General features: G+C 37.6%; 2 protein-coding genes across 2 annotated transcripts in view; both read right to left on the bottom strand.

Annotated features, from left to right (window-relative positions):
* CPLX4 (complexin 4) overlaps window positions 1-6,772 on the bottom strand; it is a 19,192-nt gene extending 12,420 nt beyond the window's left edge. Inside the window, exons 1-2 of the mRNA XM_009289546.2 lie at window positions 5,563-6,772; window positions 2,516-2,603 (exon numbers count right to left, since the gene is read on the bottom strand). Of these exons, the coding sequence (XP_009287821.1) occupies window positions 2,516-2,603; window positions 5,563-5,729 (255 nt within the window). The 5' untranslated portion in view covers window positions 5,730-6,772. The remainder of the gene's footprint in view (window positions 1-2,515; window positions 2,604-5,562) is intronic.
* Window positions 6,773-10,209: 3,437 nt separating this feature from the next.
* Window positions 10,210-21,595, bottom strand: part of LMAN1 (lectin, mannose binding 1) — a 68,482-nt gene continuing 57,096 nt past the window's right edge. Inside the window, exons 12-15 of the mRNA XM_009289550.1 lie at window positions 16,224-16,377; window positions 15,369-15,490; window positions 13,662-13,730; window positions 10,210-11,392 (exon numbers count right to left, since the gene is read on the bottom strand). Of these exons, the coding sequence (XP_009287825.1) occupies window positions 13,694-13,730; window positions 15,369-15,490; window positions 16,224-16,377 (313 nt within the window). The 3' untranslated portion in view covers window positions 10,210-11,392; window positions 13,662-13,693. The remainder of the gene's footprint in view (window positions 11,393-13,661; window positions 13,731-15,368; window positions 15,491-16,223; window positions 16,378-21,595) is intronic.

Genomic DNA, 21,595 nt, shown 5'->3' with positions numbered 1-21,595 from the left:
CATAGGTTGCCCAGAGAGGTGGTGGATGCCCCATCCCTGGAAACCTTCAAGGTCAGGTTGGACGGGACTCTGAGCAACCTGATCTAGTTGAAGATGTCCCTGCCCACGGCAGGGGGGTTGCACTAGATGACCTTTAGAGGTCCCTTCCAACCCAAACTATTCTATGATTCTATGATTTGAAAGTTTGGATAGATGAGGCTAGAAGTGCTGGTCTCTTTCCATTGATGACAGAGTCTCTAAATGACTTGCTTGGGTTAAGTACTAATTTTTTTATCAGCTAAATTTAGACAAGATGGATTCTTTACCTTCCTCCATTTTAATTAATCAGAAAAGCACTGGAAAGTACTGATCAGAAAATAAATGGTAAAGACTCAGAGCTGGCAGGTAAGTACTAGTAATATAAACAAGCTCTCAACTTGCTAAGAACCACCAAATGCTTCCTTGTGGGATATAAATTAAATCTTCAAAAATGCTAACATCTTCACGGTAGTAGTAGTTCAGAGCAGATGCATGATCCAAACCCCTACACAGGCTACTCTGTCCCATATTACCTGTCTCCTGCCCATGGAAGCAGCTGACAAAATAACATAATAATAACTTTTCCAAGCACAAAACCCAGAGTTACTTTCTCCGTGCTGGAGCTAACAGTGCAACCCACTCTGGACAACACTGAACAGCACAAGTGGGCCACACCCACACGCCACAATCAAGTGCCAGAAAGTCATGGACATACACAAAGCCTTTCAATTCCGTGGCCCTAGAGCAGAACCTCAAATTTTAGGGAGCCCCTAAATGCACAATAGTGCAGGCCCCGATACTAATTTACACAAACAAGTCTTCAGTCACTTCTTCAAAATGAATGGAAAATAATATTCAATACTTCATGGACCTTCCTTCACACTCTACCACAGTTGGTTTTCTTTAAAGAGTCTTTGGGGAAGGAATTTGTCCAACTTTTTTTTTTTTTAAACCAAACCTAATCATTTTCACCCTTATGATTAGTCATCCCTTCAGAGCATGCTAATAGATTTGAAAGGCTGGGCTGTCAGGTACAAAAGTCTTATTTCTCTTCTTCCCACCATATAATTTTTGTCCATATATCTGCTAGCTATCTTTAGTAGTTTTCCTTCATTTCCCTTACAGAAGTCAGTTACTGATTTGTTGTTCCCTGTATATCTCTTGGAGACTTTTTTTGAAAATGTCTTCACATTTCCCATCTTCTGAGCTTAAACGTCAGACTCAGTATTACATGCCTCAGTAATTTTGGCAATTCATAATTTGAAATCCTTTAGAATTCTTGGGTAAATACCCTCTGGCCCTGGTGTACTGTACACCGTTTAACAACTTCCTCCATCAACACTGACCTGAGAAAATTCCCCTGATTCACCCCCATAAAAGAGACTGTTATAGGGAAACCTATCTAGGGACCTTCATAGTGATCCTGTAGTTACGATGAATGCAAAGAATTCACTTAACATTTCTGCTATGGGCTAATCTTCCCTAATTCTTTTGCAGAATCCTTCTCTGGTCTCACTCCTTTAGTTTACTTTAATTCCAGCCCACAGTCCTAGAAGAGATACCAGCTTTCTTCATTATAGAGGCATCACCATCTTGCGACAGGAAATCATCTCCAGAATATTCAAGTTTCAAAATTTTTTTTTTTAAATAGGCAAGCTCTGTGGATGTTTAGTATAGGCTTAGTGCTAAAGCCTGTACTTTGATAAACCTTTGATAAACAAGAGTTCTGCAATTAAATCCCTGAGAACAAGGAAGACGATCAGAAAATAAACAAGGGAGAAAGTTTTCCCTCTAAACCAGGAAAACACTTTAAATACAGTAGAGAACTATCCTGGTTTGTATCCATGTGTTTTTATGTCAGGAAAATACTGTCAACCTACATGCTAACTTTCCTTTCTGTCACAATCTAGAAGCTATTACAGCTGCTGCCTGCTTTTAACAAACCTTCAGATTTCTCTGTTGCTTGAAGATTCTGTTGTCTATATTTTGGTTTTCCTGGGAATATTTGACAGTGTCAGGAGCACTAAAGAAAAAAGAATGGACAGTTTGCTTGCACTTCTTGGAAGAAGATAGTAAAAATGAACCTTCAGAAGTTTAGCAGAACTCAAATGTACAGCTTGTAGAGGAGTTTTCAGGGACTTTGCTTATTTGCTTATAGCTTTTTCTTAAACTTTTGCATGTTGCTAAGAACACATACTAACTGTGAGACACAATCAGACCAGATACTCAACTTGCTGAGTCACCTGTTTCAGATCTGACAGTATAGAGAGGGGTTACAAGAATCTTTCCGTTAGATTAGTCTACTGAGCAGAGAAAAAAGACCAAAGAAGCAGTCACTAGGGAAAACCATGGCTCTGGCCTCCTCCATTTCTGTACTGAGCTGCAGTGGGGATCCCACTAATGAAGGCAATTTGCCATTTTCAAAACTCTGCATTGGTAGTCAGTTTGCTTTAAAATTGGCCACTGAACTAGATGAGATCACAAACTACAGGCTTACCTTAGGGAGTCTGTACTTTTCTCTCAGATGAACCCTCAGACAGGCTCGCTCTGCTTTTTTCTGTGCAAACGCTGCATCTCTTTCCATCCTGGAAATGAGAAAAAATGTTTCTTCATGATATTAATAAAATACGGTCTTTTACACTGAACCAGTTGCTCGGCTGCAAAAAGCTACACGCAGGAGTTACTCCCAAAGTTATGTGACTTGTCCAAAGGCACAAAAGGAGCGATATCAATGAAGTGATGCTAAGGGGCCAGACTTCCTGTACCCCAAGCTTGTTCTCAGAACAGTTCCCTTGAGACCTGTGAAGAATGAAGGATAAGCCAATACTACTTGTCTGGAGTTTGTGCCTGTACTAGCTGTTATTGCTTACTGTAACAATGAACAATTCCAATAAGCAGAACAGAAAAGACGCTTGTTCCTTGCTTATTCCACTGGGGCACTTATAGACATGCGGCTACCTGACAATGTTCTACCAACATGACATTCTCATAGTATAACAACACACACACACAATGGCAGAATGGACTTTCTGGGTCAGACCAAAAGTTTACCTAGAGTCCCATCTCCAACAGTAGACAGTAGTGGACACTTAGAGAAAGAATTTAAGAAGCATCCTGTATCAAAACTGCCCAGCTACCAAAAATCAGTGGTGTAGGGTACTGGAGCTGGAAATTGTCTCTACATCATTGTCTTTAATAGTCCTGGATGGCCTCTGTCACCTATTAATTTTCCTGGTCTTTTCTGCATCCATTTACTGTTTCAGAACATCCTACGGCAATGAATTCCACAGCTTCCCTGTGTGGAAAAGTACTTCTTTTATCTGTGGTTTTATAAAATGCTTTCATTAGATTTAAGAACTGTTCAGCACAATTTTTGGTTAGATTACTTATGTATTTATTTGCAAAATGTGTCTCCTCAAAGATTTTTGGTAACATTTGATAACATTCACCTTCCCCCCTTTCCCTTTAATTTTTTTTCACAGAAGCATTGTCATGGAAATTCTCAGGTAAAATTGATTTTGTTCCAGTACAGGTATTTTGTCACATAAAAGCTACTTGCAAGATGAAATGTTGTTTTTCCTCTGCTTCCACAAATGAGTTTTTGGGTTTCTCTCTCTCTCTCAAAAAAAAAAGGTTCACATTAACTGGAAGCCATCTTAAACTTCTTTCAGCCAGTCATTGATGGGAAGATTGGAGTTTTTTTGAGCCCTTCTGGCATATTTTCCCGCTCTTTCTCAGCCTTCCTCCTCTCTTGCCCACTCCTTCTCCAGAACATCCCTTTAGGTGTCCTATGAGGCTGAGGGGCAGGAGGGGATTTTCGGCTCAGGTAGATTTGAGCTTTTCACTTGTCCTGTCATCGTGGGAAGACCTGGCAAAACTCACTCAGCCAGTCTCCCACCATTGCTTGGGCCCTCGTGTCTGGCCTAATCTTACACCTTTTTGTTCTGGAGGATCTAATTATTCCCTGGAACATGAAGCTTTGTAGGAACAGGACACAGGTGTAAGAGTAGTTGCATGACAGTCAAGAGCCTGTGATGTACAACACAAACTGGTGGTCCCCTCTTGCTTAAACTTGTGATGCTGGAAGCAAATCCTATGCGACTGTGCTGGAGACTGCCAGCACAAGCCACCCGTTTGTTCCTGTGTATTACACATTTTCCTGAGAAACAGCAATCTGTGCATTTTTGTGTGTTTAATCACCAAAAAAACCCAAAAACCGAACCCAAACCCTGAGAAGAACCCAAACCAGGATGGTCATGCATCAAAGGCCAAACTCTGCCCGAGTATGACTCCAGGAAGGCACTTCTACTTCTCTATCTCCACTCTTGTACAGCTGAAAACTGGGTAAAATCCAGAGAGCCCTGAAACAGATGCTCTGCCTGTGACAGATTGAAGATTTCTGTGAAGATTTCTGACACATATTTACATAACCACACCAGTGTGCACTGTCCTGAGCTAATTTTTTTTCTCTGAAAGTACTTCAAATGTTCCTATTATAGTTCCAAACTGTACTTTCAGAAGTACTCCTGCACCAATTCCTCAATACAGTTCAGCATGTAACAGACACATGCCACACTTGAAAACTTTATAGAAATATTTTTCCAAGCATTTTCCCTATTCCAGGAATCCCGTTTTGCTTCTCAGTCTCAATAAAGCATCTTCCTGCCCGCAGATGGTTATTTCTCTTTTAAATATCCCTTGACAAAATGCATAGCAAAACATTCTGTATTTTATTCCAAACCAAATGATAACCTATTCAAGGTTTTATGATAGAAATGGCTGCTGCTAAATACAGACCTGGATACCTCAAATTCCATCAGTCATTAACCTTTCACCCATAATCATCTTACATGAAGGATTTACACAACCATTATGTAATTGACCATTAGAGGCACAGATGCATTTGAGATTTAAAAGTCAATTGTTTTATTTATAATTATGCATTATTTGAACTCCTACATGTTAAGTCCTTTATTTTACTTCTGTTTTGATATTTAAACACAGCAAGTGGTAAAGATTATCACTACAGACAAAATAAAATTGAGATTTAATCAGTTGAAAACTTCTGCTTTATTTAGTAGATTTTAGAAAAAATAACTGAAAATGCAATTACAAAAAATAACCATCTTAAAACTTTTCTCTAGATAAATATCATCCATTTAACATAGCACTCATTACTTTTTCATGTCTGCCATAATAAATGTGGACAAAGAAAAGATGATGTATTGAAAGTGTACTCCACATGGAGTTCTAGGAGAAGAAATCATACACATCTTAGAATTAACTCCTGCACTACAAGCAGCTTTGTACCTATGGAAAAATTTGATAGATAAAGTAACATCAATTAGGTGGGAAGAGTGAAACATCATATTTTATCATTTCCAGTTGGTGAACTTTTATTTTGGGAAGTCTCTTTAGCAAAGATTCTTCTGCTTTAAAAAAAGGGAAGAGTGCAGAATGTTTGGCTTTTTCTTGGGTTATTTTTATCTGCACAAAGTTACCAAGAATCAGCCCCATACTGATAATAAGGGAACAGGTACTCACTTCTCCTCAACCACTTGCTTTTGATATTCCTCATACTCCTCTCTGGTCATTCCTGCAGCTGCTGCTGGATCAGAAGGAGTGCTTTCTTCTTTGCTTTCTTCCCCTCCACCTCCAAGTCCCAAATTCTTTACCTGGTTGCTCAACATACTTTTCATTAGAAAGGCCATCTTCTCAAGAAAAAAGGAGCTATGAGCAAACAACTACAAGAAAGCCAAACCAAACCAAAAATGTTTTCAAAACCAACAATTGTAAGCAAGAGAGTTTCTACAGCCACATCAGCTCTTCAAGGGCACAATGCTAGTGAAACGTGAATGCCAAAACCAGTTTGTCAGCCATAATCTGGATTAAAGAGTGAACTCGTTAATATCTAGAGGCAGATGGTTCGGATTGCTCCAAAAAAAATCATTAGATGCAGCTACCTACTTTTTATATTAATACCTTAAGCTAATTGTACACACACACACAAAAATCAATTATAGTGTGCAATAGCATTTTGACTTCTTCAGTCTTGAAATTCTCACTTTCACAGAGATGAAAACATTCCCTGGAACACAATGGATCTGAATTAAATATCTGGTTGACTAAATGGCCATAGTAAAATTGTAAAATTCAGGCTACTGAGCAGAAAACCCTTTTGGCTTTACACAACCAAATGAGATTTCAAAACTGGAATTCTTCATTAAACAAAAACCCCAACCCTTTTTATCCATTGATATTTTATCACATTGGACAGAAAGTACATTGAATGATTTTTCTTCATCCACTTTTCACATGGTTGGTTTGTCTCACAGATGAATGGGGCATTACTGCTATAATTACTTTTTTTTCAAGTAATCACAAAAAAAGCAAATCACATCTTCCTACTTTTCATTCCTTAGGGTTTATTTCAACTTTTCACCAGGCTGTCTCCATCTAGATCACTACTTTGACTGGTGCTGCATAGAACACCTAGTATTTTAATCTTAACTGTCAGTAAAGGAGAAATGAATCTGACTGATTCTATATGCTATAATACAGCTTTGATATCTTTTGTTTGTGGATTGCTTGTGTAGGTCCTCATCTTTCAAACTTTTATTCACATCATTAGCCTCACCAGCTCTTTGCAGGTGAAGATTTGCAGGCTCTGCTACCTAGATCGTAAGACTATTTGGGGAAATCATCTGCTAGGTCTCAAAAGTTCATGATTTTGGGTTTTGAGCATTTATCCTACTGTGACTGACTGCACATGCCTTAATGAAACATTCTGTAATTTTGATTATCTAAATGGTTCTCCCAGCACTCTCATAATTTCACTGAGAGATGGGAAGATTCCAATTTGCCTAATGCCTTAATCTGTATTAGAGCCTTTCTAATTAAAGCAGACCTGTTAGTATTAAAAAAAAAACAAAACCAAACCCGGGACATTCTGTAATCCTGGATTATTAGTGATTAAAAAAGAAACTTTAAATCTCCTCTTGAAATAGAGTATCACTCAGAAGCTAGAATTCCAAATCACAAGAAAACTACTTTGATATACTACAAATACCTAGAAAGCATTTTTCTTAAATCAAAATTGTTTTTTATAATCAATTCAGAACTATGCAAAAGTTGCAAGAATTTATGGGAAGAGTCAACTTTTTACATTTGGCCAACTCTGACCTTGATTACCAAAACTGTATTGTATTTGCCCAAATGGCTAACGGAACTGAGATCATAAACATTAGATAGCTAATCCCAATTTAAGCAGAGAATGCTAAACTTGAGCATGCATTAATCTGAAGTTGAATGCATAAAATTAAATAAAATCTGTTTTCTGGCAAAATTTAAAAACTAGAAATCCAGCATTAAGTTTATACATAAGGTATCACTGCTCCTACCTCAGAGAGTTACTTCAAAATGGGCCTGGCAAAGTCAGTCTGACTTTCTGTTACACCCAAAGACTTCCCTGGTCCAGTTTGCTGCCTCTCGGAGGCATTCAAAGGGCAGAACGGCTGACAGCATCCCTTATTTCCCACCCTTCTGCATTTTAGAGAAGGCTGTGTTTGTTCAAAAGAGCTGACAACTAGCTAGTGCTGTGGGTCCACTGCAGGTCAGCTGTAGCTGTGCAGGCATGCTAGTTCCAGCAGAATGCAGCATGACCTATGCTATTGCCTTATCATTGTGCAACTATCATCTGGTAAGTGCTGTCCGACTCTGCTCAATGGTACTTTTATACCATTTTCCCAGCCTGGAGACAATATGGACAAGCAGAGATGGTTCTAATCCGCAACCCTTTTGCCTTCTGCTAAAACCAAGACCTTGCTCACTTTGCTGGTATTTGAAAAGTCCTACAAACAGGTCTAATCTAGCATCTCTTTCAGAAGGACAGTCTTTGGATGAGCACTCTGACTGCCGAGCAGTAGTGGCAACCCCATGACCCAGAACAATACCACAAGAATCCCTCTCTGTTACGCAGCCAACTTTAAAAGGAAGAAATGAAAATAAAGGGTTATTTCTAGAAAATTATTTGAGTTAAATACTGCTCCAAGAGCAAGCCTCTGAAAAAAGCCAATCCCTAGTTCCTAAACTACAGCCTGACTCACATAAGTGACTTGCCCCACACTGCTCAGAACACAGTGGATCTCAAGAGTGGGAGACAGAAAATCTTAAATGAGGGGAGAAGTCAATTCAGGCATCTCTAGAAATAGATGGTGGCCAGAGAAAGAGGGCATCACAACTCTGGATAAAAGTTTTGGTCTTGCTGACCTTCGCATCCACTGCTTACAACACAAAGCTAACAACAGAAACTAGCAACATGGACATCAGTAGCTGGAAGGTCATCTTCTCAATCTGCTTCAGCTCCATAGCCAAGCTGTATCTTACAGAAGTACGCGGCACAAAAGGGGCCAAGAAATACTGCATGAACCACATACAGATCATAAAGAGGTTTTCAGCAGCTTGCAAAAACCATTGAACAGGTTAAAGTAATATATTAGCACTGTTTATGCACTGATCCTAAAATGCACGAGTTCAGTAACAGTATGGTAGGCATCACAGAAAAGCATGCTAGAAGAGATATTTAAGATCAGATAAATATAACTTTTGATGATTAGCATTTTCTCTGTGCTTCAACAGCCACTTGATTAAATGTTAGAACGCTGTCCCACAACATCACTACTTAGTGCCAAATGCCTCTCGAGTCCACTTGCAGTGGTTGGCTCATCTTTATTTAAAATTCTCCTAACAGGAACAGGGAGCACCAGTGTGTCTGTACTGTGCACTTCACAAATACGACATGCAGCGCTGATTTTTACAGTATTAGGTCTAATAGTCTTCTCTAAGTGTATGGGAAGTGTATCTGTTAAACTTTGTGCTATTGATCTTTACTGAAGAGAAGCTTCTGTAATTTTGGGCACAAGTCTTGGCTATAGACTTTGATCCTTATAGAAATGTTGCTAACACCACCTTCTTCCTGAAAGAGATGCTTTCACGGAATTGACTGAGAAGGCAAGAAAGCTGAAAACTGTCTTGGGAAGGGATTGCTGAGAACCTGAGAGCTCTTGCCCTCCAGGTCTTGAGAGAGGTCTCATGAACCTTCCTAACAGCAAAAAAGCTTTCCAATGTTAGATTCAAAATTGAAGACAACAAAAAGTGCTTTAAAAGTTATTGGCCCTATTAGAAACTGCTGAGAAACACAAGAGACTCGTGATAAAACTCTGGAAGACGCTACATAGCTAGCTAGTGAATTGCTCACTTCATTGTGGGTTTAGATATTTATCACAAATCTGTGTATACAAGTAACAAATAAACAGACTGATAAGGAACCGATGGCTCACCGAGTACCTAAAGCATCAAGTTTTAAGCACCTACCTTGGGTGTTAACAAGGACTAGTACCTCCAGAATAATTCCCATTCCTGACAGGTGCTTTAACTACTGCCTATATTGAAGTTACAAACCACTTACTGCTTTTTGTTGATTATAGGGATCACAGGCTTAATGAAAAAATATGGACAGCTGCTAATTAAGTACTCAGGTTGCCACTTCTTTTGCTTTTAAATCAACATCCTTTCCCTCTAGCTTAAGTGAAATCAAAATTAAAGGCTCAGTTCCTGTTATCTGATGGAACTGGACGATACGAAAAAAAGCCTGTATTCCATACTCAAAGAACGCAGGCATCTCCAGCCCCAGAATAGAATTCAGAGTCTCGAAACAGGCAAATCACAAAGAGCAAAATCTAAAAGCCTCACAGAGAGGCCAGCACAAAAATGCTATAGGCAGGCAAGCATCCAAACTCCCAGCCTTTTCTCGAGACTATGTTCCCAAAACACAGTCACAGCAGACAACTGCAACCACATAATTCAGAAGTAGCTAAGTGTTCTTTGAAAGGACCAAGACTCTCCCCCCCCCTTCATCCCTCTAGAAGATGTTGCCTTTTATGCAAGTCGGAACGTTAGATCACTTGCACAGAAAGAGAAATAAATGTTTTAGGGCTTTCTCAGCTTGAATAGATTTAATTGAAGATTCCTCTCCTCCACCTATTGGAGAAATTGCTCCTGGCTGGGGGAAAATGATGGTCAAAGAGGGAATTCTCACTCATATTGTGGGAGGTTACCACAGACAAACAGTTTACTGGACAGAACAGTAAAAAAAAACAAAACAAAACAAAAAAACAAACAAGGAGACACAGACTGACTTGTTTTGGGTAGGCATGTTGTATTCCAACAAACAGGCACAGAGCACCCAGGTGACCGCAGTTTGGGGAATCTGGAGAAAGAACTTCAGAGCTATAGACAAATCTTCAGCTCAGAAAAATGAGGTACTTTGTATACTCAAAGCAGCCAGCAAGCAACTCGATTTGCTGTTAAGAGACCTAGAAGTTGACACACTACTTTACATTTGACTCTAAGTGTCTGATACTCAAGGCAAGTCTGATACTCTTAACACAAGCTTTTGAGCGAATCTCTTACTTTTAGGTTACAGTCACTCTTGCATTAGACTGCAACACAGAGGATATAATCCCTTGGCACAGAATGAACTGAGGCTGGATTCAGGTATCTTTCTAACCAATGGCAGTCATCTGCCTCTTCAATCCAGGCGGAGCCTCAGCCTCTGAACGCCGTTAACTCTTCAGTATCAGGTAGGACTGAACACAGATCTCAAAGCGTTCAAACTCTCTGAACAACAGAGGGTAAAGAATGCTTCAAATACACTTGCTTGGATTTCACTGACATGTACCAAATTAAAAGAAAAAAGCTTACTAAAAATATGCATCTTTATTCAAATAAGGTTATCTCTGAACTCCAAGTGTCAATTTACATTAGACAGAAACAAACATATGAAAATGTCAGCTGTTTGAATTTAAAAAAAAAAACAGTAGACAGTCTTCGGTGTTACAGTAATTGATGCATTGATAAATGTCAAATTTTCTTCAAACAGAAAGATAGGTAATTTACACACCATACTGTGAATTTTACTTTTGAAAAAGTCAGGTGTGACCATGTATTTAACATACCCTCACCTGCACAATGAGATTCTCTTGTCACTGCCAAATATTTGCTACTTATCCTCCACACTTCAAATACAATTATTAGACTTGGTCTCCCCCATATTGTCAAACTGGATTCCAAGGTGTCTTCTTCTCCTAGTCCTGAAATCTTACTTGATAAGAATCAAACACACTATCAGTGTTGAAAGAAACTTCTAGTAGCCAGCCATAACAGGAAGCTACATTGACTGACAAATATTCTTAAAGTCCAAATTTGTTGCTATCACTTCAAGAACAGACAGGACAAAATTTGAGCTGGGCAATTGGGAGCTTTCCTTTGATCCAGTGAGTGACGAGGCAATTATGGAAGTTCCAAGCAGAGACGACTGTGAAATGAAGCATGAAGCAAAGTTATCACTTTTTGGATGTTATGCTTTAGACCTTCTGCTCCCTAATACAAAAGTTTCCTAGTTGCACATGGGAGATATGTCAGATCTATTAGCAGCATAAACACACAAGCTGAGCCTCATACTGAAGATACAATTGTAGGTTCAAGTTTTCCTCTAGATACCATCCCCAGCCTTCTCTTCTTTCTAACAAAAGACACAAAAGTATGGGCTGCTCCAGCTTTAAAACAAAGTTACGGTTGGATAAATTCACAGCAACAAAAAATACAGGCTTCCTCCAATTGATACATTAGAGCTGTTCCTCATTACACCAGATATATGCACCTACTTATCCAAATACAATTGCTAGCCTTTCTGTATAAAGGGTCTTGCAAAGCCTGCTGTGAGAGAGGGACTTGTTTAGGTGTTGCACTGATGCAGGAAGGCTTGCAATTGAAAGGAACAACACTGTACATTTTCAAAACAATTTAAGAAAATATATTAAGTTTACTTAGAAGAGTCAGGGTTGTAATAGCTTAGACTCAAGGCACCTGTAAATATTTGCTGGTGTTGAAAGAACTGAATGGATAAATTCCTATGTGTTGTTCTAGCTTACCTGAAAAGTTTTTTTTTCATTGATTTACCCTATTTATCCAGCAAGATTAGCTTGAGGCAGTAGTTTCTCCAATTAGCACAGCAAAATCTTCTCAAATTTAGAAATGAATCTATAAAGTTGTACCACTTATAGTATACTACATACTGTAGCTATGTAAATAGGTGTATAGGTAGTATCGTTTTACTGGTGTAGCACAGACATCCACTTTTTGGACACTGTATTTTAAGTAACAAAATATATTGCATAGATTTATCATTTCTCCAAACTGACAGGCACAATACTGAAGTGTTCTTCATTACACTGAATTTGGCAGCATGTGCTGCACTCCAAGGGAGTAGATTGTAGGAATGCAGTAGTATGCTAGATTCCAGATAATTTTTGCAGATTCAAACAAACAGATTAATAATTAAAAGTGACATATCCTGATGCATTTGTGTATTTTATAGAATTAAAAAAAAAAACCAAAAAACAACCAAACAAAACCCCCTATTCTAACTCTACACACAAAGAACTCAAGGACAAAGTTACCACAGATATGTAAACAAGGCAAAATGAGTTCATTTCACATTCCTAATTTGGGCTATCTGCTTTGTTTCTTTCCTGAAGCAAATGTTCACCTGATAAGCAGTATCAAAAACACACATTCAGTCTTATGCTTTTGATATTAAAGCAGGAATTGACACACAAAACTGGTTCTACAATAGCTGCTGGATTAACAAACATGTCTGAAGCAACAGCTTGTGAAGAAATGGGTTAACACTCAGTATCTGTAGTTTAGAATACCTGCCATGTCAACATTTAAATTAAAGCATCTGTATTTGATACAGGAAAGACACAAGACAGCTTTATAAAAGTAAAGACGTATTCATACACTAAATACATCCTTAATAAAATCAGATTTGAAGAGGTATAAAGCAATGATATCTTTACTGAAAAAGTTCCACAAATCTCCAAACAAAATTACAGACAGACTTGAAACTTGAAGAAACTACTTTATCATGTTTTCTCTCACTGCCTAAAACCAAAACCCAAAATAAGGAGATAAGCCTTTATTTGCTTGTTCTGTATAGCTTGTTTTCTTTATCAGGTATCAACAGCCAGACTGTTAAAGGCCTGTCTTTGTGTCCATATATTAAAAAGTGCTTAAATCTATATTTCATGAAGAATTAGAATTAACTAAATAATTCTTAAACTGTTAAATCCAAGTGGTAAAGAAATGAAATGTTTGTAACAAATTTTTACACCACCACCACCACTTTGCTTGCTTTTGATTTTTTAAACTGATATGTCAGGACACTTAGTGGCAAGCTTTCTGCACAAATCATCCACCTGCAATTCTCATTATGAACAACAACCAAACCTGGGTGTTTCAATTCCCTCCTCTGAAATCTTAACAAAAGAGGAGGAATATGGCATTTGACTTCCAGTATTTATGAGAAAGTTAGTTGAAAACATAAGTCTTAGATAGGGTCTGCAGTCTTCCCCTATCTAGCATTTGCTCCGCTGCTCCCCCGTCTGTTTTTAACTTTAGCATTAAGTTTAAATGAGAACTCATTTTGTTTAACAAAATTCAATAATTTACAATATTGAAGTATATCAAGCACTAAAATTTCCCTCATTTACAGAAGTGTATAATTTTCTGTGCATACATACTGCTGTTATGTACACACAACAGGAACAGGTCATCAAAAGAACTTTTTGGCTGCTGCTTCTTGTTGACTCCTGAAAGAAAAAGCAGAAGAGAATTCATTAAGTACTTACAGTATAAAACTAGCTAACTCGTTTAAATAAATAAATATTTCTTGTATTTGGGGATTAAAAGATTCCATTCCTTGTCAACAGGCACTTAGGGAAATCCAATATAAGTAAAATCACAAAAATAGAATATAATTTTTTCTATTTACAAAGACATTGGTCACATCGCTATAGTTCCAATTGTACATCAGACACAGAGGGAAACAACATACTGGACAGAAGCCAGAAACTGTGAAAAAACGTATGAACTGATTTTTAAAATATTTCAACTAAAATTTTCCAAAGCTTCTCAGTATCTGATTGGCCAAAAGATCATCATAGAAAAGGAAACACATGCAACTAAGCAGTGAAAGAATTTACTTGAAATGGGATTTCCTTTTCCCTCTGGCACAGAACATACTTATTTTCTTAGTGGATACAGATACTGTGGATCAACCACACACAGATACTAGAATTACAAGGGCATCAAAAAGAACAGGAGGGGACCAGCTCCTCATTTGTCTTGGAAGCCATCTTTCCAGTTGATGGCATAACATGGCATACATAAGAAATGCACTCTCTCCACTTTGTAGAGAAGCAGACACACAATGAAAGTTAGTGTTATCAGCAGCATTGGTTTTATATTAATACTAGTTATGCTTCCATAGAGGTAGCAAACAGCATTTTATCTTTGAAAGGCAATGCAGCTATTTTGGTCCCTACTCCTTATCCTGATTAGTGTGGGTGAGAAGCAGGAGGGAAGACTACCAAGCAAGTAAGTCCTTACTCTCAATAGGTTTTCCTTTCCATCAACGCAAATTTAATTTGAACATTATGATGTTACAAGGAGGAAGAAGAGAACAGAGGAAACATTCCAATTAATTTGGAGGGGGGGGAATAGTCCATACGCTATCAATATCGTATGTAGGAGACAGATGAAGGGGTATGTATCATAAAAAAAGTTCACTGAGGAATTTGTAAGATGGGATAAGCAGCTTGTAGGTACACACAGCCAAAAAAAAAAAAAAATCACATCAGATTTTGTTAAGATATTAATAAACTTCAGTAAGTCCAGCAGAGGACCACAAGGATGGTGATCAAGAGCTGAAGCACATGCTTCAAAAGAGAGGGAGGGAACTGGGCTTATTCATCCTGGACAAAAGAAGGCTTCAAGGGGTCTAACAGCAGCTTTCTAATACCCACAAGATGTTATTGAGGAGACAGGGACAGTTTCTTTACAGAGATGCACATTATCAGAAAGAGACACAACAGTCAAATTGAAACAGGGCAGGTTCCACTAGATATACTGTGGGGGTGGGGGGAGAATAAAACAAATTTCATTATGATAATTAAACATTTCCAATGGGATCCGTAACAGTGGTAAATTTTCTATTCTTGGAGGTTTTTAAGACCTGACAAGTCTAAGCACTAAAGCAACCTGGTCTGAATTCAGTGTCGACCCTGCTTTGAGCAGAAGGTTGAACTAGAGACCTCCCAAGGTGTCTTCCAATCTGAATAATTGCTTGTTTTAAAGAAGATTAACATAATCATACCATTGCAATTGCATTTCCTGTCAGAAGTTCTAAAATCATTTGCGCTATTGTCTTTAAAGAAAAACATACTTACCTATACATGATATAACCAATGAATAACACCGTCTGCGCCGCTACAAAGATGAAGAAGTGCATTGTAGATAAGCACGATGGAAACGGTGGCAAGTCTGGACACTTCAATTTCTCACTAGATGGCTAAAAACCAAGAAAAAACAATATTTGACAAAAGAGCAAACAAGACATGCCATCAAAAGACTTATACGTAAGAAACAAAACAAGGTCTTTGGAACATGATCTAAAAATTGAAACGCAAGCAGAAAACAGAAATTACACTACTTTGAAAAATCGTAATCTTACTCCCTATCTCACTTTCCCCTTTATGTTTCTCAGATAAACTGACTGATGTTAAATTAAGGGTTATAGGGGAAAGAATAAATCTTTGGTAAATTAACCCAGAAATCAAGAACCTTCTATGGGATCATAAGCTAATTCACCTTAATTGCTACCTAGGCTAGACTAAGGTGCTCCTGAATGTGAACCCAGCCATCTTTCACACCTAGAAACCTTAAGTGGAGCCTGATCAAAGTTTCCCCTGATTAAAGCTCTCCCTTCTATGCAGAAGCAATAGAGAATCTCCTCTGTACAGAACTGTTAAGTAGGGGGACAAACACAAAAAAAGCACCCAGAAAACCTAATTGCTTGACCTTGTTTCTACAGGAAATTAAGACTAAAAATCATGCTCTTTGTGCAAAACTTCTCATCAAAACACAGATCATGCAGTTAGGTCAAGGCAGTGCAGTTCTAGCGAAGCAGCTTAATGAAGGATTAATTGCTCCCTAAATTGCATGCTGCCTCATCCTAGCTTTTCACTAACAGCCAGATAAAGAAGTATTACAGTCATGCTTTACACTACCAGCACATAAGTTACCATATTTCGTTGTACTAAATGCTCAATGTCCCTCTTTACTACATGAAGGTGTTCTTTGATGTCATTGAAGTGCTGAGTTGTTTCGTAGACTCCTGCAGCAGAGCCAGGATGTTGAGCTCCACTGATCAACCTCAGAGTATCAGCCATGGAATTTCTGAAACAAGACAAACAACAAAACATCTTTCAGCACAGAACAGCTTTTCCACAAACAGCAGTCAATCTGGACATCTTTTAGTCCATTAAAATTAATTTGAAATACACAGTTGCCCCAAAAGGCAGAAAATGTTTTTTCTAGCTTCCAAGAATACCTATCAAGAAATAATTCCTTAATCAAACTATGATTTTTTAAAATATTTAATTTCGCAGACAGTTTCTATTTGTACAGTGCACCATCTCCCAAAGTCACACTGAAAACAAGATCTGGGAAATATTCTATTGCTAGACATCTGCTTTGCCTGACTGATGAAGTCTAAAACAAGTGTTTTATCTGAGGCTCTTGCCAAGGCTTTAGGATGAGCAGAGTTTAATGCAATCTTTGAAGAAAACCAAAAGCTGTTTGAAAAATAAATAAATAAAAGCAGTCATGTAAGAAATAAATATAAAGAAGAGGCTTTAGGGATAAGAAAAGATTTAGATACATCCTTGTTTCATGATTATCATTTATACGAGAAACTCATTTCCCATACGCATTGTCATAATACTTAATATTGTCTTCATGTGAATTTATTTTGCTTCTACAACAAATCAAATTAAATCTGTAAAAAGTTGAGGTTCCATAACTAATTCTGTTTGAGGTAAAACTAGTCAATGAGAGAAAAATACTTAATCTCTAATCAATATGTTTATATAATTTTTCCCCTACTGTGATGTCTCTTTTCAGTTGCAAAGAGGATTATTCTACAGCTAATATTTATCAATATTTATCATGTTCATGTTAATCTCTTCATTATTAACAGAATAAACAATCAAAATTTATGTCTTTGGATTTCTTTTTAATTTACTTAAAACTTTACATTTTGTTCAGATGAGAGCTTACTTTGATGCCTTCAAGGTAAAGTCCTAACTCTGTACAGTGGTCAGCAATTTATCATAGACTCACAGAATGGTTTGGGTTGGAAGGGACCTTTAAAGATCATCTGGTCCAACCGCCCTGCTGTGGACAGGGACATCTTTCACTAGATCAGGTTGCTCAAAGCCCTGTCCAACCTGACCTTAAACACTTTCAATTGTGACCTTCACATAAGAAAAGAAAAAAAACAAAACAACCTGGCTTGAATACTATTCATTGAGTAAACTGGCAACAACAACATATAATCATATTTTTAAGTGTTATACAAAATTACTGATTTTTAAATGGCTCATATTCATTGTGAAAACAGCAAGTTAAGTATCAAAACTTAAATGTTTACAAATAATCTTCATAAAGATGTTGCCCATCTTTTAGCTTCGCATCAGTTGCTCTTCATGCCATTAAAATTCAAAAAACACAGAACTAAAAATAAAACAGGAGAAAAGAGAAAACTAGTGAGGTACATATCTATTCAAAGGCCCTATGACAACTCTCCAGAAGTAAAAACTGCAAGCATAGATATGCTACATTAGTGTTACTGCAGCTTTTGCTCTATTATAAGAACTATGCAGCATGTTTAAACTACTTGAAGCAGCTACATACTAAGTCAAAGCCACACGCTAAATTAATCTACACAATTATATCAAGTTGCAAATACACCACTTTAACAAAGGGGCATTTAGTAATTACAGCCCCTACTAAATGCTGGATTAACAATATACTTTTCTTCAAACTAGACTACTAGTTTTTCTTAAAAATATCACTTTAACACACAAATCAACTTAACATACTAGACTACCAGTATTCTGCATACTTCCCACATAACCAAAAAAAATTCTTTTCACTTTTAGTAACAAAAGCTCCAAGAATTCACCCTTTCCTGTCATCTTTGTAAAAGCTCAATCCCACTTCCAGCACATTAGAAGATCAATCACTTTTCACAGTTACATTTCCGGTTATTCCAGATAATGTACTGCACTCTAGGCCAGATAGAGTTAGCCATGGATTTCTACAAAACTCTCAATGTTTACCTCAATAAGCTTGTTTTTAATATTACAAAGTTATCAAAAGGAGTTACCAAAAAACAGCTGTTTGCTTCTGTAAGCCACTGCAAACAAAACTAATCAAAGCAGCTCTCACCTTCTCACATTCTACATTTCTGGTTTGGAACTTATACAAAAAAACCACTCATCTGTCCTAACTTAAATCAGCATGTACGTTATCCAGAAATTATTTTATATTTTTGTATTGTCATTGTATAGATTATTTAAAGTAAATTGATTAATATTTACCTGTACTTTGAATTAGTGTTATAATAACCTACTTTAGAAGTAAATTTTTCACTGGAAGATTTTTTTCTTAAATAATCCATGCAAACCATGCAACCACTGCCTAATAAATGCTGATAGTAATTCTGTCTATCCACATCCATCACATTGTTTATCTTGCCCCACTATTTTCAGTGCTAGAACACAAGTGTGACACTCATTTTGTTCCTCCTATTACCACCATCCCTATGTAATTAACAGAAATCTGCACACCCACCTTCCCCCAGACTGATCCGCTGTTTGTTAAAAGCAAAATAACCTCCCTAAATAGACATGGTCTGTATCAAATTTAATTTACATTTACTTTTGCATGAACAATACCATGCTGATAGTTTCTATCGTATGAACATGCAAGATTCTTCTGTAATCAGATGATTAAGAAATCCACAAATCTTGACAAGAAAATTACTTAGACAGTAAGTCCTTCTCCTCTGGGATGACCAGCAATGAAACAGCGGGCTGTTCATTTCTATCTATAAATAAAGCATTTCTTTAATCTAAGAAAAATATTAAGATGATGTTACGCAAACTCATACCTAATAAGTAGTCACTAAAAGGGGACTGCCAATATGTTAACAAGAAAATTTAATTTGCTTGCAAGGTATAAAGATTTGTCAAGAATATTAATACAAAAGCTTTAATGGAAGAACAAGTGCAAAAATGGAAGCACTCTAATCTTCATTCTACAAAAAACTGACCTACTTAGATAAATCACAAGAGCTGCCCTTGAACTAATACAAGAAAAAAAACCACAACTGCTTATGTACTACATCAAGTTGTAGGAATTGTTTTTCTCCTTTTTTTAAGCCCAAGGTAAGGAATGTTTTAACTACTGTAAATGAAGGGTTAAACCAACTTAAAGACATTCCTGCTAAAGACAGCAATCATAAAACATCTTGGAAGCAGTACACAGACACTCCTATCAAACACAGGAATTTTCTTTAATCTAAGAATAATATTAAGATGATGTTACGCAAACTCATACCTAATAAGTAGTCACTAAAAGGGCAGACTGCCAATGTTAACAAGAAAATTTAATTTGCTTGCAAGGTATAAAGATTTGTCAAGAATATTAATACAAAAGCTTTAATGGAAGAACAAGTGCAAAAATGGAAGCACTCTAATCTTCATTCTACAAAAAACTGACCTACTTAGATAAATCACAAGAGCTGCCCTTGAACTAATACAAGAAAAAAAACCACAACTGCTTATGTACTACATCAAGTTGTAGGAATTGTTTTTCTCCTTTTTTTAAGCCCAAGGTAAGGAATGTTTTAACTACTGTAAATGAAGGGTTAAACCAACTTAAAGACATTCCTGCTAAAGACAGCAATCATAAAACATCTTGGAAGCAGTACACAGACACTCCTATCAAACACAGGAATTTTCTCAAATCCATTTTAGCAGCATAGCACCTTCAAGATAAGATTTTTACTTCATTTGGTAACGTAGTTTGAAAAGGTACAGCATACCTCTCAATCAATTTTAAAAACTGCACCTTGAAAAGCAAAAATTATCAATCACTTGGGAACTTGCAGGTGTCCCTGCACATACAGAAGTTTCCTGAGAAAGTTAACTGGCAGAAAGTCCTCTGACAAAAATGCAACCAACCAAACAAAAAAACAACCCCCAGGAGTCTTAATGTAGTACGATTAGATTCCAGTAAGTTACCCAAGATTGCCACACAACTGAATTCATCCAGGCAAGAAAACGGGTCTGCAACTGTCAGTCTCCTTTAATGTGATTATCTTTTGCTACAAAAGACATTGATATATCAGTTGATAGTCCTGGTTTGCACACAGTAAATAAAAATTAGACCATAAAATATTCACACCCTTAGAATAACAAAAGTATTTTTAAAGTAAGAGCATGCAGTCCATGTGTAAAGAACAAACAGGCACTTCTATCACAGTAGAGTTTAAAAATGTTTTCCCCTTTTTCTCTATCCTACAAGAAATGGGGACAAGATTACCAAAATGGTCTACACAACACATTGGCACATGAAAAAACCCCAACACATTTCTGTCTCCACTATGCAAAGTAAGTGACAGTAATTTAAAATTAGAGTGCTTCCCCCCCCCCTTTTTTTCCCCTCCCCTTAAGTGCTGTATGACAGTATGTCTTAGCACCTAACAAACCAAGGAATTTTTAGTCACAGTGGATTTCCAATATCTCCAAGGATGGAGACTGCAAAACCTTCCTGGGCAACCAACCTATTCCAGTGTTCAACTACCTTCACAAGTTTCTTTTCTCATGTCTACATAGAATTTCCTGTATTTCAGTTTGTGCCCATTGCCTTTCATTCTGTCACTGGGTACCAGTGAGAAAAGTCTGGCTCTGTCTCTATCGCCCTCACCACCACCAAAATCAGGTATTTATACCCATTGATAAGATACCCCCAAGCCTTTTCTCCAGGCTATACAATCCTAGCTCCCTCAGCCTCTCCTTGTACAACAAATGCTCTGACCCTTTAATCATTTTCATGATCCTTCACTTGACTCCCTCCAGTATGTCCATGTCTCTCTTGTACTGGGGTGCCCAGGACTGGACACAGGACTCCAGATGTGGTGTCACCAGTGCTGAATAGAGAGGGATAATCATGTCCCTTGACCCTCTGGCAATGCGCTGCATGACACAGCCTGGGATGCTGCTGGTGGTCTTTCCTGTAAGGGTGTATTGCTGTCCAATGTCCAACTTCTTGTCCACCAGGATTCCCAAGTTGTTTTCTGCAAAACTGCTTTCCAGCTGATCAGTCCCCTGGCTGTACTGATGGATGGAGTTACTGCTTCACAGGTGCAGGACTGTGGAAACTGCACGTTTTGCCCCCTTATTTTTCAAAGTTCAGGTCAAGAGAGGATATTAAATGTTTTCCAGATCTGGCCCTTGTTTCAACTGCCATCAAGAAGCAATGCTCTCTCAAAGCCTAGCCCTACTCCTACTGATAAAAAAGGTTAAACTACAATGGAAATGAAAAG

The sequence above is a fragment of the Aptenodytes forsteri genome, unplaced genomic scaffold (genome assembly GCF_000699145.1).
Source record: "Aptenodytes forsteri isolate BGI_AS27 unplaced genomic scaffold, ASM69914v1 Scaffold797, whole genome shotgun sequence".
In the NCBI taxonomy this organism is placed as follows: Eukaryota; Metazoa; Chordata; class Aves; order Sphenisciformes; family Spheniscidae; genus Aptenodytes; species Aptenodytes forsteri.
Note: the sequence above shows the minus strand (reverse complement) of the source record. Positions and strands in the feature narration are given on the sequence as shown.